Source organism: Lepisma saccharinum, chromosome 30 (assembly GCF_977018435.1).
Source record: "Lepisma saccharinum chromosome 30, izLepSacc3.1, whole genome shotgun sequence".
In the NCBI taxonomy this organism is placed as follows: Eukaryota; Metazoa; Arthropoda; class Insecta; order Zygentoma; family Lepismatidae; genus Lepisma; species Lepisma saccharinum.
In genome coordinates, this window is record NC_139258.1 from 14,989,209 (window position 1) to 15,008,660 (window position 19,452).

Consider the following 19,452-nt stretch of genomic DNA (forward strand, 5'->3'; position numbering starts at 1 on the left):
GATGGATAGTCCCACGAATCATTCACGGATACCCCCATGAACCATTCCGATAAGGTTAGGTTTGGTTAGGTTAGGCAAGCATAGTTAAAAAAAAGGGGGTTGGAAACACTGAGGGGGTTACGTCATCCAATGTATGGAGCATCCGGTTCACGTAGGAAAGCAATGGCAATTGAGTGTAAGAAAAGGCATGAGCCTTAATCTCCGCCACAAATAAACAAGTGACAAATAAATAAATAAATTGTAGGTCGGTGAGATATTTCTATTGAAAAATACATGATTTCCTGGTCAAATAGATTCCATGATAAAAGAAAATACCTCGACTAATGTTGGAAACCTTACAGAAACTTATTTCCGTAAGTAGTTTCTTCTGTAAAAATGAAGAAATGTGTCTCCGATGCATGAAACTGTTACCAAATTTTTGTATCCGCAAAACGTATTTCTTCAATTTTACAGGAGAAAGTACTTACCGAAATGAGTTTTGGTATACTTTACGAATGTTTCTGAAGTGTTTTTTCCCCTCACTTAATACATTTTGCCGGTAAATCATGTATTTTTCAACATTAATGTCTCTCCGATGCACGAAAGCTGTTGCCTCTATGTCCTTCCACTACGTGAATCAAATATTGCTTGCAGTCGATGATGTAACCATCAGTCAATGTTTCCAACCACACCGTTGTTTTCCAAGAACATGACAATTTTAACTACCTAACCTAACAGAACCTAATCTAACCTTGCCGTGCATGGTTCGTGGGGCTATCCATGAATGGTTCGTGGGGCTATCCATGAATGGTTTGAGGGACTAACCATGAATGGTTAGTGGGGCTGTCCGTGCATGGTTCGTGAGCTATCCGTGAATGGGTCGTGGTGCTATCTGTGCATGGTTCGTGGGGTTTTCGAACCTGGAAAAAAATACAAAATCAGTAACACGAAATTAGGTATTTTTCAATGAAGAAGGTTGCAACACTGCATAACCACTGATCATGGACAACGCTAGTCAAGATATTGAGTGTAACACAAGTGAAAATGAACAAACAAGAATTGCTCAATATGTCGAAAGTTGAGATTATTTGCGTGAAAAAACCAAATTGCACCTTGAAGAAACCTTAGGAATGCAGAATACATAAGTACTAATGTGAAAAAGAAGAAAATAAATGAGTTTCAGATGTTTTGTGGTTACTGAAATTGGTAACACTTTACTATACCTGAGACAGATTTCTTGAAATTTACAGGAGAAAGTACTTACGCAAATCATTTTCTGTAGCGTTGTTGATGTTCGGGAATGTAATTTTGATTCATTTTAATGCGATTGCATGTGGTTTTGTACGAAAATCTATTTCCAACGCGCTATTGCTGCTGCCGCCATTTACTTCCTGCATGAGGCACAATACACTCTCGTATTGTCCGTATATGCTGAATTGAACGAAAGGAGTGCTAATGGAACCAAACCTAACAGGCCTAACCTAACCTAGTAGGCATACCTCGTCCCCGTGATGGTTTGTGGGGCTATCGTGAATTTTTGGGCTAACGTCAATGGTTTTTCTGGCTCAAGGAACGATCAACGGTAAGCTATCGCCATGTTGTGTGTGGAAATAAACAAGAACAGTAAGTACTCGTAAATGTAAGAAATATATATTATACTTTCCTAACAAATTAAATTATTTCACCTAAATAAGTGTTCCGGAATGCAGAATAGTACGTTAGCAATGTAAAAAAGTGCGAAAGAAATGATTCCCAGGTGTCTCAGGTATAGTAAAGTAGTACCAAAAATTTTACCATTTTTTTAGGGCTAGGCTAAACCACTAAAATTTTTTTTGAGTTAAGTGCTATTATAAATAAGTATTTAGTTTGTAATAAGTATATTAGCACATATTTTCTTCAGCAAAATGATCTCCATGGCGAGGGGAGTCTCCATTGTATGTCCATGTCAGGAGGCGATTGAGATATTATTATCTGTTTGGTATGGGGAAAGCACCTTTCACTCGTTCATTTCGTCTTGATTGACATTGGTGCTTACCTATTATGCATTGCCAAACATTCTTTAAGGTGGGATTTTGCTTTTCTCACGAAAATAATTTCAATTTTTCACATTACAAGTATTTATGTTCTTCCTTTTTCGCTTTCGTAAGGCACAATATGGCGGGCACAGCTTGGCACGTCATGGAACATCAGTGCGTATGCAGTGTTTCCAACCTTCTTAACTGAAAAATGCCCCAGAAACCATTCATGGTAAGGTTAGGTTAGGGAAACAAAGTTAAAATTTGGGGTTTTATCCGAAAAATCCCCACAAAGCATTCACACATAGCCCCTGAAACCATTCACGGAAGGTTAAGTTAGGCAAACAGTTAAAATTTGGGGTCGTATTTGGTTTTTTCATCTACTTGTAAAACAGCGGCGTGGTTGGGTTACATCATCAAACGTACGCAACAGAAGCAAGTAGAAGCAATGGCAATTGTGCGTCGGAGATATATTTCTCTTCAGATATACATGAATTCCCGGTCCAATAGAATCAACAATGAAAGAAAATACCTGCACGGACTTGGAAAATGCAACTCAAACTCATTTCCGTAAGTAGTTTCTTGTGTAAAATTGAAGAAATTCATTTTCCCCATATCAGAGAGTTACCAAATGCTTGTTTCTTTATATGTAAACCTATTCTACATTATATGAATTGACTGCATGTCCAATTCCACCCACAGTGTGCAGAAGGATGAGATAAACATTTTTTTTTTTTAGAATGACCGTACAAGTATTCATTATTCCTCTTTAGTTCAATTAGCCATGTCATATGATGTAGAATTGGTACATATGAAATGATGAGGCTAGTGTCTGGCAATCAGATTTATGGTATCAGTAATAAAATTAATCATGACAGAAAGTTATGCTTTTACATAAAGTTATAATTTGTGTAGTGAATCATATAATGTGCATTGCTTGCCCAATGAAAGTAAAACCCTCAGTTCTTATTTGCATTTTCAGCTTTCTTCTCTAAGCAGACCATCCTCTGCTGTACGAAAAATTCATTTTACGATTGAGGGACGAAGCAGTGAGGGTACTGCAAAGACTGCACAGGTTGGTATTCGTAAGTTTGTTACTTCTCAACAGTATTGCAATCCTCTGTCTCTAGGTTTATTGAAACAAGAGGTAAAAAATTGGTAACTTTGCTACAATTAAATTATATTTGAAATACAGTATTGACACAGTACCTCAGCACATAGATGTGCCAGGATAAGTAATGATGGTTCATTATACTGTATCAATTAATTGTTGATCTTAGGGGCTAGTTATTGCTTTAAGTTGCAGAATAGGCTATATTGTCAGGACAGTGTTAAAAAATTAGGTTGCGAAAGGCAAAATAAAACGAATTCGAAAATAGTCTACTCTCATGCAGGAGAAGTGTGGAGTCGAATTTGAAATTTGCTCTGAAACGAATTTACTACTTTTTTTAAAAATTATATTTTTTCTCCCAAAGTATCAGAACAAGTCTGCAAGGTAAAAATCTGTTATTCGCCGGACACTTATAACTTCGTTTTGTCAATTTTTGACATTTGTACTTACCTATCTGCTTCGCGGAACATTCTTTAAGGTGTATTCACATTTTTTTGATCAAAGTAATTGCAATTTTGCACATAATTTTAACTATTTTCACCTAACCGAAACTAACCTAACCACACATCAATGGTTCACAATTATTTTGCAATTTCTATATCCTGATACCACGACACGAAATTTTAACTTTGTTTGCCTAACCTAACCACACGTCAATGGTTCGTGGGTCGGAGAATTAAGTTTCAACAAAGAACATGAATTTCTGCTATGAAACATTCCCACATCACACAAAACACAGATGTTAGACAATGCTACAGGAATTTATTACCATAAGTAAAAGTGAAGAAATCTGTCCGGGGAATATCAGATTAGTACCGTCCGCAATTATTGCCACGAGAATGAAACACATATCCGGCAATATGCAGGTTCCGTTCTAAACCATCACCTTCCAGCATTGCCTATGTCGGGGCCTGTTGAAATTTAAATTTCGTAAAAATATAGTTTTATTTAACTTTCATCTTCTATTTGATAAATGAAAATTATGTTTATTCGACCATGGGCATATTGTCTAGTGTGTACGAAAGAAAACAAGAGATAAGTTTTAACTCTAGGATTCATAGTTTCCGAGATAACAATGTTTGGAATTTTGAATTTCCCTTTAAAAAGCACGGCTTTTATATTAGAAATTATTTTTCTACGAAAGTGTCATCAGTAAGTGCACAATTCTCGCTACAAGAATGAAATACATATTAGGCAATATGCAGGAACTGTTTTGAACCCTCACGTCCTGGCGTTGCCTACGTGGGGGCCCAACGAATTTGAAGTTTTGTGAAGAAAAAATAAGATGATTAACTTTTCGTCTTCTTCTATTTGGTTAGTGCAAATTGGATTTTTTCAACAATAGGCGTGTATCTTGAGACTGTACTGAAAGAAACAAGCTATAATTTGTAACTATAGCATTCGTAGTTACGGAGATATAAATCTTCATTTAAGACCTTGTGCAATTTTAATCTTCCACTGAAAATGCACTGGGCGTTTAAGGGCCCACCTTTACTGTGCAGTAGGGCCTTGCAATAACAAGTTGAAATTTTGACACACATTAGAGGAAGGTCTAATTATGTGGTATGTGCAACTTTGCTTGGATATCTCTTGTCCTACACTATTTAAAAATCCACCATATTCCGGTGATTTTTCAGTTTCTTGCATATTCAACCACATATAATATGCATTTGGTGATATATATATATATGGAGATGACATAATGTCTGCATACTGAGCTCACATCAGGGCTACTAGAAAAATTAATGCCACCTTCCTGGTTGGATTACAGTTGTACAGCAGGCACACAAAATATGCAGTTTTTTTGACACTTAAGGTTTTTTAAGGCATATTTTGGGGTATTTTATTTGCTAACGTAAACAAGCTGAGGGTATTTTGATGCAATACACGTGTTCCTTGGTGAGAGGTTTGTTTGGTGTGTAAATATCACTAGGCTGTGATAAATAGTTCCAAAGTTATTGGGTCCTGAATTTAGCTCAGATTTGGGTTACATTTTCTGTTGCGCACCACCTTCTTCCACAGGCTATAACTCGAGAACTATTTCTTGGAGGAACCTAATATTTGGAATACAAGCCTTCCAGAACCTTCATGCCAAATTCCATCCAAATCAAAGAACCATGACCTGGAAACTTTTCTGAAATTGGTCGATTTGACATTTTGACATGGAATGACCCCTATTCATGTAAGCACATGGCAATGAAATGGAGAAATATTTCTGCACATAAGACACATTAAGGAACCATTTTCTTTTAGTATGTGCTTACATGCATATGTAGATTCATGTAGAAAACACACGGCATCATGGTATCCAAACTACACCATTAAAACTTTGGGCAATGTATATTCCCACTCCCCCCCAAAAAAAAAAAACATGATGTAGATGCAAGCTTTAATTCCTGCATAAAATTGTAAATTACTTCTTTGTGATATAACAAGATAGGAAAGCTAATTATTTGTGCTCGTGTATGATGCTGATTTACAACTGTCAGGATTTAATTACAAGCACTGTATGACATGGTGAAATGCATCTACTTATAAAGTGAATACTTTTCTTTTTCATTGTACCTACCTATCTTGTTCTTAAACATGTGCTAATTTTCTGAAATCTCAAAACCTATAAATTTTCATGTAATATACTAACATTTTACCCACTTAAAACGCAATTATTTAATCTACACTATTAACCAATGCCTACTTGTAACCGATATGAATATTTTCAGGGAGTTTTTTATTTGGCTGTAAATATTCTATATTATGAATTCCTGAAATTCTGACGAATTGTAGATAGAACATTTGTATTCTCAGTGGATAATTTACATTTTTTGCAAGAAGCAGTAAAATAATACAAGTCCTTATTTTGCACACTTTAATTTTTTTTTTTGTTTATGATAATTTGCAAAATCACACTCCTCACACTGTTTATGCATATTTCAGTTGTAAAGGCACGATACTTAATTTTGATATTCAAATCTTGCAGCCGTTTCGTGATTATCCAGTAGTCGACCACACGTACGATGCTGTGGTGGTTGGAGCAGGCGGTGCAGGCCTTCGGGCTGCATTCGGACTCGTCATGGAAGGATTCCGGACAGCTGTGATCACAAAACTATTCCCAACTCGCTCGCACACTGTTGCAGCTCAAGGAGGCATCAATGCTGCCCTTGGGAATATGGAGCCAGATGATTGGACCTACCACATGTAAGCATTTTCATTTCTTTTTGGTGTATATTTACCTTGTTAGTGTTGGGCAATTCCGTGAAACGGTACACAGTGCTTGTTGTTGAGAACTGGCCATACAGTTTTTTTTATTCAATTGACCCTGCTATTTACCCTTGCCCTAATAAATGCAAATCCTCCATTAAACTATAGTATATAACAGGGGTAGAAAAATATAGGGTGCCTGATTGCCATGATGCTTGAAAATTTTCACCTGGCACCTAAATTTTAAAATTTAGTTTGAAAAAAAGTATTGGTTCCCTCATGGAAATTTTCATTGCACTTTTTTTTAAATAACAAGTGCAGTATTTGTTTTTTAATACTTTTGTGTTTTCTGTATAATGTGTATCATTAAATTGGAATAATACATTGCATTATAATTTTTTTCACTGTTCATATTTGTTCTTATTGTAGGTATGATACAGTGAAAGGCTCCGATTGGTTGGGAGATCAAAATGCAATTCACTACATGACAAAAGAAGCTCCACAGGCTGTTATCGAATTGGAAAATTATGGTAAATTTCTGCTAAATCCAGTCAACCTTGTTTTCTGTTCTTCCCCCCTCTTTCCAGTGTTCTCTTATTTTCACATTCGACCTGATCTTTCTACTGACATCTTGGCATTTCCTTTAACCTTTTTCCCATTCCGCTGGAAGTCTTTCTGGCCATATTCTCCCCATATATCTTACCACCTCAACCTTGCCTTATTTATTCCATACTGCAGCTTCACCATGTCCACTCCGTTGAATCTCTTTATTTCTTAAGCTGTCTCTTCTGGTTTTCTCTGCCTTCATCTCTCCAATTCTTTCCTCCATACAGGGTGGCTACTCACTTGGAATTCATCGAATTCCAGGGATTATGCATTTATTGGCTTCAGGAATTATGTGTGCATTCTGCAAATTTTTCTGAGTAGACATTAAAAAATGCAACTTTCGTTAATCCAAATCCCATTGAATTTGTACATATTTCACAGTTTAGCTTTTATTTTTATCGAGGAAGGATAACAAAGCAGCATGGAAAATAAAACAGAATTCCCTCAATCCGGTTACTTTGTTAATGACCTTTGCAGAACAATCTATCTGAAGATGGAAGATTATTGCAAGATATCTTGAAGTTGATTACGTGAAATTTAGAAAATTTCGCACTTCCACATTGCACAATTTAGTGGTTAAATCCTATTAATTTCGAAAATCCACTGTTCATTTACAAAAGAGTACAGCGTTTGAAGCGGAGATGGTACTGCGTCACTGCATTGTTTGTTCCCGGGCGGCGGTGGTTGCGATTTCTTCCGTTCGGCGGCGCTGGCATGCGCATCCTGGTTTGCGTCGTCTGCTTCCTGTTGTCAGGTGGCATTGCTGGTTGGCGGGCTGGGCTGTGCTGCTTGGCATGGTGCCGTTCCTGTTCCCCATGTGGCTGGAGGGGGGGGGGGGTCGAGTATGCGCACGCATCTTTTCTTTTTCCCCACCACCAACTGGGAACGCCACCTGACAACAGGATGCGCACGCCAGCGCCACCGAACGGGAGAAATCGCAACCACCGCCACCAGGAAACAAACAATGCAGTGACGCAGTACCATCTCCGCTTCTAACGCCGTACCCTTTTGTGAATGAAGACACTGGATCTTCGAAATTAATAGGATTTAACCATTACATTGTGCAATGCAGAAGTGCAAAATTTTCTAAATTTCACGTAAGTAATTTTAAACTGCGTTTACCGCAAATATCATGAAATCTTGAAGTTGTTTAGACAAATTGTAGTTTGAAATTGTTATACAATTAACAGGTAGAAATAAAGGAAACATCTGCTCGTACCAGTGAATCTTTGGAAAGTTTACCTTGAAAACCAGGAATTCTGCTTGAATTTCATGATAGTCCTAGAGTCCTCGCCCTGTTACAGGTATGTAATGTATGTATTTTACATATTACATACATGGAGGGTGTGCAATCTTACTTGATGCAAAATAACTTTTTTACATACACCTGTAATAAATACCGTATTGGCCCGAATATAAGCCACACCTTTTGTCCAAATTTCAATTGTGAAAAAATAGGATGCATCTTATATTCGCGACCTTAAAAAAATATGACATTTCGTCAAATCACGACGTATTGTGGGAGGAAAGCATTGAGAGTGATGGGAGTGAAGTCAGTAGTGACAATAGCGATGGCGGTGAATAGAGAAATTTTGTTGCCTAATAAGTACTGTACCAGTAGTTAACAGAAAGCTACCTTTGAAGTACGTATAGCACACAATTGTAACCTTAATTTTTCAATAATGATACTGTATTTTTTATATACTGTTTTTATGATAAAATATGTACCTACCTAATTATATTTCCCTGAATCTGCCGGTAAATGGTTACCGGTATTTCCTTTTCTTCCCTCGGCTTACATTCGGGTATAATTTTTTTTTCCCGGCTCCTTCAAATTTTAGTGTGTGGATTATATATGGCGGCTTATATTCGGGCCAATACTGTAATTATTGTGCTCAATTTGAAACCCCTCACCTCGTTCATAGTTTGTATAACATGAGAGTAACATTTGGAATGAAACTGGTAACACACAATTTTTAAGAATAATACACTTTTTTTATTGTCTGTTTCAGGTATGCCATTCAGTCGAACCCCTGATGGTAAAATATACCAGAGAGCTTTCGGTGGCCAGTCACTGAAGTTTGGAAAAGGAGGCCAAGCTCACAGGTAAGCATTTTTTCACATTCAGGGGCCAGCTGAAAGGGATTTGATTTAATCTAAGTTATATACATTCTAATGGTCATATTCATTCAACACTTTTGCAGTGTAATTATCCTTGAAAGTTTGAAGTTTCTGTTTTTATTTTCCTCCAGTTTTGTGTGAAAAAGTAGATTTTATGATTACATAACATATACAGGGTGTCCAGAGTGGGACTGACAGTTTTTAAAAGTGGTATTGTAGTATGGTAAGGAGAAGCTAGAAACAAAAACATTCATTTTGAATGCAAACTCACCAAGTTTTATTGAAAGCAGTTACAGCTCAGTATGGCTCTACATAAGCTCCGTTCGTTGCCCGGAGAATGTCCAGCCTGTATTCAATCTCCCTCCGTATGTTCTGTATCATCTGAAGGGTTACAGAAGCAAGAGCATTCCGAATACGGTCCTGCAGTTCTTGTAGATCTTCTATCGTTTAACCAGAATACCCCATGTCTTTGATGTAGTCCCAAAGAATGAAGTCCAGAGGTGTAACGTCAATATTCTGCAGAATGTCAGTGGCAAATGAATGTATTTTCTGTCACCTGGCGTAGTTTCGTGAAATAACTGCACCTTGTATGCATATAAATGCAACCTTTCGTGCACAACTTTGTGAACAGTGGACCTTGGAATTCCTAGCTGCCTGCTCGCCTCCCATATTGACTTCCATGAGCTATGCATGCTTTTTCATGCACTGACGCCATTTTTGTTTGAGCTACACTGGCGCCACCACCGCTAGTTGTACATGTATGAAAATTTGCTGAAGCAAACTCACAAATGTACTAGTGTTTTTGCAATGCTTTGTTAACAGAAAGTTTAGTTTCTTGAAATGTAATAACTATGAAAAGTATTAAATATGGCAGGCAAAAAGGCAGCGAAAAATTTAAAAAAAAAAGGCAGTGTAGGTCGAAAAAAAGGCAGTCAAGTTTCAGAAAGAGTCAGTGAAAATTGAAGAAGAGGCATTAAAAATTGAAGAGAAGGACTTAAATTCTTCTTAAATCTTTAAAAATGTATTTACAAATTAACCTAAAATTAGTAAATATTATTGAGCTGCTGTTAACGTAAACAATTCGGATTTTACTTTCAATATTTACGATGCCCAGCAAAGTGGCTCCTTTTTAAAATTAATTTAGTTGCTTTTCATTTGCACATGACGGATGCCTACGTCAATAAAAATTTGCTTGCTGCATAACAAAAACAAACACCACATACACATAGTAAACGAACACAAATACAAAAACACACAAAGTTTTATCAGCGTGGATTCACTTGGTATTGTCTCTTTTGTATACTTGTGCAAGAAAGCTCTCAAAGACTGATTTTCCACTTTCCACAGCGGTATACCTGTATCAATAAATGCTTTGCATAACTCCATTGAAAACTCAGATTTTCGGCTGTGATCTGTCAGAAGTTGACATATTTTCTTCTGTCCGATCTTCCTACTTGCAGCTGATTTATGTTTCTCTGACAACACATGTTGAGATATGAAATATTTCTTCCCGTGGTTCACAGCTTTCTCACACACTTTACACAGAAGAACCTATCCATCTGTAGAAAAGATGTCAGTTCCAAATTCAGACACATAGTGGTTGAACTTGCTTTCCAAAGGCACACTTTGTCTGGGAGGCATTTTAGCACGGTTCTGCACTCCAAATTACAGAAGAGAACTGGCAGCGAATTTCTGTTCAAGACGGCGAATTTGAGACGACAATCGCTTATCGCGATGCGAGATCAAGTACGTTTGTTTTGCTTCAGCAAGGTAGTCATTTGCATTGTTGTTTCTGCGAAACCGATAATGAATGCAATGTTGCCAAACTGCCTGGTATTGAATTTAAAACTTGTTCATGAAACTGTGTAAATTAAATACGTGGTTGCGTTTGAATAATGAGGGTTATTGAAAAACAAAATCAAATAGAAGAAGAGAAATATAATTTTAAAAAATGTCTTGTCAGAATAACAAAAATGACAAAAATGTTTGAAAAAGGCAGCATAAGGTGAAATAGGCAAAAAAAAAAAAGAGGCAACATAAAGTATTGTTCAGAATGTTAAGAACCTTCGGATCGGTGTACTTTTGTGTTCAATTTTTGTCTACCAGCGTCGGAAACTAATATGCATTTTGCCTAAAATCCGGGCTCTAGTAATAACTATTTAAAAACTGTCAGTTACAATCTGGACACCCTGTATTTTAAAATTGTGATATTGCTCTTGAATATTTTAAAGTAAAACTTTTGGTTCATTGATGCATACAATTGGGAGTGAAATACATTACTAATGTTAATTAAGTTTTTAAACAACTTTCAACTATTACAAGATTCAAGCATCGGTTTTGAATTTGTGCTTTAAGTCCACTTCATGCACAGAAAAGCTAATTGAAACTGGACTGACATTGTGCCTCCAGCATGTATCGAACCAGTAACCCTTTGATTACAAGGTGTCGAAATTACAACTACACCATCAGGGAGGCCCTCATGCATTAAATTTGTGTGGACAGGGTGGATACTCACCGCGAATTCTTTGAATTCTGGGAATTCTGCGTGAATTTTTCTCCGTATACGTGAAAAATTGAAACTTTCATTAATTCAAATCCCATTAAATTTATACATATTTATTAATGCCTCGGCAATTTTTTCACACTTTATTATTATTATTATTTTTTATCAAGGAAGGAAAATGAGGCTCTATGGAAAATGAAACAGAATCCTGTTCATCCATTTACTGTTTAAGTGTCCTTTGCAGAACAATCTATCTGACGGACGGATGATAAGATATTTTGAAGCTGATTAGTTAAATTTGAGTTTGAAATTCTTGTACAATTAACAATTTTTCATTGATTTGTATATCCTGTAATATTTGTAATTTGTGCTTGTAGATATATTTCAAGTTTGAGTGTGTGATATGACAACTTAAATTGGAATTTTTGGATACTTTGGAATCACACAGTCCCTTAATATTGTTAATATATTTGTGTGTGTGTAAGGCTGATATGGAGAAAACATCTGTTTGTACCCTTGCATTTTTGGAAAGTTCATCTTGAATACCGGGAATTATACTTGGATTTTATTATGATCCTAGGGAGGCCACCCTGTTGTAATGGGTATTGGTTTAAAGTAACATTGGCCCAGCCCTTGTGTATACATCTGTTGATTTTCATTTCAAGGTGCTGTTGCGTGGCCGATCGGACGGGGCATTCCCTGCTCCATACACTGTACGGACAATCTCTGCGTTACGACTGCAACTACTTCATCGAGTACTTTGCTCTTGACCTGCTGATGGAGAACGGCGAGTGTAGAGGAGTCATAGCACTTTGTCTGGAGGATGGCACCCTGCACAGGATACGCGCAAAGAATACAGTAAGAGACATTTTTGATCATTCTGTTAGCTTTGTCATTTAATGATTCATTAGAAGGGACATACATATTCAAGTTTTCATGAACACAACGTAAGATTACCAAATGTAATGATTCACTTTGTGGTGATGTCTTGTCGCAAAAAAATGCAAAATTATACATAATATGAAATGTATAATTTATATCTGAGCAATATATAAAATTTAGTGATCTGTAGAGGCATGCAAATTTCGTTTTTGATGAAAACACGAAATATGAAATAACATGCTGTAATGTTCATTTCTCATCTTTCTGGAAGGTGTGAGGTGCATTTTCCTACCCTGTTTTGTCACGAAATAATGCGAAATTTACTCTTAAACACGAAATTTACCATTTATATACCAACGCAACACTTTCTGAAGTCTGAAGTATCCTGTGAGTTATGCAATTCACGGAAAATTGGTTAATCATGCTGTAAATATTTGAGAAGCAAAAATTGACCCCTTTACACAGGAATAAACTTAATACTCTGGTAACTACATAAATGTGCTATTAGTAGGGCTAAGTTTATTTTGTGTAATAAGAGCAGTTTTTAAATCAAATTTAGGATTATATTATTCACTGCTATATCACCGATATTTCATTTTATGTACCGCTTTTGATCCCGAAATCGACTCTGTTTTTGTACTGAAATTTTGCTTTTTTATTTACCAAAAATTATGTTCCTCTAGTGATCTGATATAAAATCCCATATGGTTCATTAACTTCCTAAATAAATGTACGTTTCCCGATGACCCAATCTTGTGCAATGCAAGAGAAGCTGCATATTTAGACATTAAGTTTAAAAAAGCACAGAATGGAGATACATATTTTTATCCATAAAAATTATAACACAATGGCAGAATATTGCACTAAATTATAAGATATTTATGGATATATACCAGATTGGTAAAATTGTCTAATTTTACTGATAAACCAATATACAAACCCCTATTGGCCGATAATGATAGATACCTATTTATCTGTCCCATCCCTAATTTTTTTTCACTTGCCCTGTTTTTCCCACTGTTTATTATTAATTGTTAAATCATTGTGACTGATTATTTCATGTAACAAACATTACATTTCATTCTGATCAGGACCTCCCCAATTGCGCAGTGGTAGAGTCGTCGCCTTGTAATTGATACTCTGTGGAAGCACATGGTGGTTTGGATCCCACTTTAAATTGTAGATCCAGTCTCAATTAGTCTTACTGTGCATATAGTGGCTTAAAAAACCAATTCAACCAATCAATCATTCTGATCAGAAATACATGTGAAATGTACTATATTTATTAATTATTGGCCCATGGTGTCCAGTCTATAGGATATCCCGTATTCAATTCCTGGAATGGGTGATTGCAGGTGAGAATTTTCCAGGAATGTCCTGCAAGGAACAGTTCTGGGATTCACACAGCCTTTGATAAATGGGTGCTGAGATTGTGAATGTATGGAGCCATACCTCCACATCCCCCTATATACCTCGACGGCATGTTGCAGTGTTCAGGGGGTAGCCTTATCTTTAAATGTTTTTAACCTTTGCATTGAGTATTTTTAATAAACAATAATTATTGATGTTAGTTCGATAGGATTGGTGCCACTGGGAACTGCATTTTATACGTATACTTGAGTTAGACATGTAATACCAAATTAATATCAGTTTGTACCTTCCACCCTTTATCCTCTACTTCTTCCATGTACTTGGAGTAATTGTATTTCCCTTGCCTTTTTGATGGATTAATTGTATTTCCCTTGCCTTTTTGATGGATTAATTGTATTTCCCTTGCCTTTTTGACAGAGTGATTGTATTTCCCTTGCCTTTTTGATCAAGTAATTGTATTTCCCTTGGAGTAATTGTATTTCCCTTGCCTTTTTGACTGAGTAATTGTATTTCCCTTGCCTTTTTGACGGAGTAATTGTATTTCCCTTTGAGTAATTGTATTTCCCTTGCCTTTTTGACAGTAATTGTATTTCCCTTGCCTTTTTGACGGAGTAATTGTATTTCCCTTGCCTTTTTGACGGAGTAATTGTATTTCCCTTGCCTTTTTGACTGAGTAATTGTATTTCCCTTGTCTTTTTGACAGTAATTGTATTTCCCTTGCCTTTTTGACGGAGTAATTGTATTTCCCTTGCCTTTTTGACGGAGTAATTGTATTTCCCTTGCCTTTTTGACTGAGTAATTGTATTTCCCTTGCCTTTTTGACTGAGTAATTGTATTTCCCTTGCCTTTTTGACTGAGTAATTGTATTTCCCTTGCCTTTTTGACTGAGTAATTGTATTTCCCTTGCCTTTTTGACTGAGTAATTGTATTTCCCTTGCCTTTTTGACAGTAATTGTATTTCCCTTGCCTTTTTGACGGAGTAATTGTATTTCCCTTGCCTTTTTGACGGAGTAATTGTATTTCCCTTGCCTTTTTGACGGAGTAATTGTATTTCCCTTGCCTTTTTGACGGAGTAATTGTATTTCCCTTGCCTTTTTGACAGTAATTGTATTTCCCTTGCCTTTTTGACGGAGTAATTGTATTTCCCTTGCCTTTTTGACTGAGTAATTGTATTTCCCTTGCCTTTTTGACTGAGTAATTGTATTTCCCTTGCCTTTTTGACTGAGTAATTGTATTTCCCTTGCCTTTTTGACTGAGTAATTGTATTTCCCTTGCCTTTTTGACTGAGTAATTGTATTTCCCTTGCCTTTTTGACTGAGTAATTGTATTTCCCTTGCCTTTTTGACTGAGTAATTGTATTTCCCTTGCCTTTTTGACTGAGTAATTGTATTTCCCTTGCCTTTTTGACTGAGTAATTGTATTTCCCTTGCCTTTTTGACTGAGTAATTGTATTTCCCTTGCCTTTTTGACTGAGTAATTGTATTTCCCTTGCCTTTTTGACTGAGTAATTGTATTTCCCTTGCCTTTTTTGACTGAGTAATTGTATTTCCCTTGCCTTTTTGACTGAGTAATTGTATTTCCCTTGCCTTTTTGATGGAGTAATTGTATTTCCCTTGCCTTTTTGATGGAGTAATTGTATTTCCCTTGCCTTTTTGACAGATTCTTGCAACAGGAGGCTACGGTAGAGCTTACTTTTCATGCACGTCGGCACACACATGCACTGGGGATGGTACCGCCATGGTCACCAGAGCTGGCCTTCCATGCCAAGATCTTGAGTTTGTTCAGTTTCATCCAACAGGTTGGTAGTTTTATCTAATTTCTTCCAGCACCAATTACGAATAGTATTGTTTCCCAACTAACACACACATGCTGTATATGTAGGCTGGTCAGTTGTATTTCAATCTTACATTTCCATATGTAGCTTGCAGTAAGGTGCACAATTTTACTCGTACTTTTACTAAAGAGACCTCAGCTGGCAAACTTATCAATGTTTATTCATGTTTCAAGACTTGTACAGGGTGGCGCGCGGGAGTGGGAGACTTTGATAATGCCGTAATCCACAGTAATAATATATATATTGTTACATAATTCTGGACATAAAATGGTACATGTATGCCATTTGCAAAAAACAAAACATAACTCACTTTTTGAAAATAACAGTCCTGTAAAGGGCGTCTCTCTCTGAGGTAACATTCCTACATATCTTTCTGCAGTACATCTGCAATGATAGACTGAATCTCTTCACATATCGCAGTCTTTAGTTCATCCAGTGTATGAGGTAGTAAACACACGATCCTTTAAACATCCCCATAAAAAGAAATCTCACACTTTCCGATCTGGTGATCTTGCAGGCCAGTTCATATCACCGTTCTTGGACATGATACGCCTTCCATTTTTTGTAATATGCTTTCACCACGAAAGCACGCTGCTCCCCTGACCACTACTCCATAGCAACTGAAATGGCATTGCCTACGCAATATTCCCATGGTCTCATAGCATTGCCAAATTTGACAATGACTTTGTACTAAGTAATACAAAATCTCCCACTCCCGCGCTACCCTGTACACACACTCCTCACAAAAAGTTTGGAATTGTTATATTAGGCAATAGGTGATAGCCATGGTGGCATACGTCGGCAAAAACATGAACGTCCAGGAGACAGGCAGATACCATATGTTGTTGAATTCCAAGACCTTACCAATTACCTATTGCCTAACAATATTCCAAACTTTTTGTGAGGAGTGTATTTAGGGCCCAACACAAGGTTGTTTTCAGCATGAAATTAAAAATTATATATTCCTTTTTTTTTATATCTCTGCACCTAATAATAGTAAAGACAAATAATACCTCATTTTTTCAGGATAGATTAAGCTATAATGTCTGCTAATAAAAAATACTTACGTGTTAGTAATTAGAAGAAGAAAAAATGCCTTGTAATCAAGGGGTCCCAGGTTCAATACCTGATGGAGGCACATAGTGGTTCAGATCCCACTTTAAACTGTAGGTCCAGTCCCGATTAGCCTCTCTGTGCATAAAGTGGACTTAGAACCAAATGTCAAACTCAAGAACAACAACACTAAAACTTAGGGATGGGCTGCCATATTGGCCAATACCGATACAGTGTAAAATTCCGAATGGTCCTTGAAAAACCTGAATTGTTCATTTACCTCAATAAACGTATGTAACAAGGTGACTGCAAAACAAAAGAAACCTGAATATTTAGACATTTTACTTTTAATAATAGTAAGTCATCGAGATTATATGTTTATACCCATAAAAATTGCAATGAAAAGGGAGAATATTATTATATTTATAGAAATATTGGATCTGTAATATCAATAATTTTCCGGTATGCGTATATCGGCCTATACCTACATTGTACGGATTAATCTGCTCCATCCCCACTAAAGCTTCTTTCGGATTAATGATTTTTTTTCATGTTTTTTTGCATATTTTTCTATGAGTCATGTTCACATATAAAGAAAAATACTGAACAGTACGGCATTTCTAGTGTTTGTAGTTAGTTCTTATTTATGGCTTCTCAAAATATATCCTGTAAAGAGGGTTGAAGTAAGTTAAGCATTACACAATGGTCTGGAAAGTTAGGCAATTTGTTGTGTCAAGATGAGCAGAAATTATATTCTGAACAATGTAAGTCACTACAATCTTGAAGTATTTATATCCATGTTAGTGTCAGCTCCAAGCGCTATTGATTCAACCTTTATAGTAATTTTAATTTCCAGGAGTTTAATATAATTTTTACTGTTCCCGAAAGGAATCTATGGTGCCGGTTGCCTTATCACTGAAGGCAGCCGAGGAGAGGGTGGATACCTGATAAATAGTGAAGGAGAGAGGTTCATGGAGAGATACGCCCCCGTTGCGAAGGATCTGGCATCGCGAGACGTTGTATCTCGTGCAATGACCATCGAAATAAGAGAGGGAAGGTAAGCAAATTATATGTTATACCATTTATATTTTAGTCAGCCCCCGAAGTGGAGTGGTTAGCACACCGTACTCCAATGCCAGAGGTCCCGGGTTCGAATCCATCATTAGCATGGATGTTTGTCAGTGTCCCATCAATTTCATGATATTATCACTCATCCCCATCTTTGTGATTAGCCGAAAGTGGCATAGAGGCAAAGTAAACTAAAGCAAATCAATCAATCAATCAATCAACCAACCATTTATATTTTATCGTGACCTGTTATTTTGAAGTAGAGTATGTATTGAATCATTAGGATTCTGTTTTATGGATAAATATGAATGCATAAACAAAAGTGATATTAAAATTAGTATTGTAAAGTATCAATTATAATGTAACACCTCAAGTTGGAATATAATTGTCCTGTGCTACACTACCAAGCAGTTTTTAAATTAGTTCTTATTCGCACTTGTTCTACCTACATGTCCTCCACAATAATGTTTATCAATTTATGGTCAAAGTTCTTTCGAACTCCTGAGGGTCCTGTAAAATGAATTTTTTGTCCTCTAAATGTGTCTCGCCACTTATGTAGGTTACGACGACTCCCTGTTCCAGAAAGTTCTTCTTTATTTTCATCTGGAATATTGGTAAATTATTGTACTTACTTGGCTTAACTTTTGTCAATTTTGGGAGCAGATTCGAATTTATTTAACAAGATTTGTTCAATTCCATGTCACTTATCAGCAGGGACAAACTTGTCATTGTTCATGTTTTGACTCATGAAAACATGTAGGAACAAATACTTTCTTCTTTTCGTGTACATGGCAGGAAAGTTCATGACACTTGTGGCCAACTTGTTCCAACAGTTTCTTTACCATCAATAGATGCCATCTAAGAAACGTGTCCAGCAAACCATGCATTGCACATATATGTGTAATACCAATCAATACTGTGGGTTCACAAAAATGAAGAACATGTTACAGGCACGACAAAAAAGGCTATGCATCTCTTAGGTTTACTGTATCGTTTCACCGAAATTAGTGACATCTCAGCCCTCACCTTGTACTTCAAATCATTCATTTCCCCAATAATAGAATACTGCTCTCCAGTCTGGTTCATGGCATGTCCCACTCAGCTCTCCAGAATTGATTCTGTTCTTAACTTTTATCTTGCTATAGTTTGTTACAGGGTTCCCTCATTACGCAATTTTTCAACACATCTCCTGTCCTTTCTAAACTTACAGACTCCCTATCAGTACTGTTTACTGAATGATTTTAGGTATCTTTACAAAATTGTCAATGGCAGCATCCGTTGCAACACGCTCCTCCAAGAATTCCACTTTCGACTGCCTATGCGCTCAACACGCAACACAAATCTACTTTACACAAAAAAGCCTAGACTGGAAATTCAAAAAAGATCGCTCTTCCACAGACTTCCCTCTCAATATAACGACCTCCCATCAAGTGCTGATGTATTTTCCACTGAGTATGCCTTTCGGTCAACCATCAGAACATATGTTGCTAAATAATTTTTAATTGTGCTATCTTGACTTATTTATATTAATATTTTGTCTTATTTTGTTATTTTTATTTTGTTCTTTTTATTGTTACTGACTTCAGTGTAAAATGGCTACGTACTGTATCTGAAATTTTCTCAATAAATAAATTAATGTGACACTTTTGCAGAGTCGAATTATCCTGACGTTACGCGAAAGTTGAAGTTTCCATTGATTTTGTACCAATAT

General features: G+C 36.5%; 1 protein-coding gene across 1 annotated transcript in view; it reads left to right on the forward strand.

Annotated features, from left to right (window-relative positions):
* SdhA (succinate dehydrogenase, subunit A (flavoprotein)) overlaps positions 1-19,452 on the forward strand; it is a 43,155-nt gene that overhangs the window by 1,303 nt on the left and 22,400 nt on the right. Inside the window, exons 2-8 of the mRNA XM_083115487.1 lie at positions 2,977-3,069; positions 6,083-6,300; positions 6,733-6,833; positions 8,922-9,015; positions 12,199-12,391; positions 15,446-15,584; positions 17,562-17,730. Of these exons, the coding sequence (XP_082971613.1) occupies positions 2,977-3,069; positions 6,083-6,300; positions 6,733-6,833; positions 8,922-9,015; positions 12,199-12,391; positions 15,446-15,584; positions 17,562-17,730 (1,007 nt within the window). The remainder of the gene's footprint in view (positions 1-2,976; positions 3,070-6,082; positions 6,301-6,732; positions 6,834-8,921; positions 9,016-12,198; positions 12,392-15,445; positions 15,585-17,561; positions 17,731-19,452) is intronic.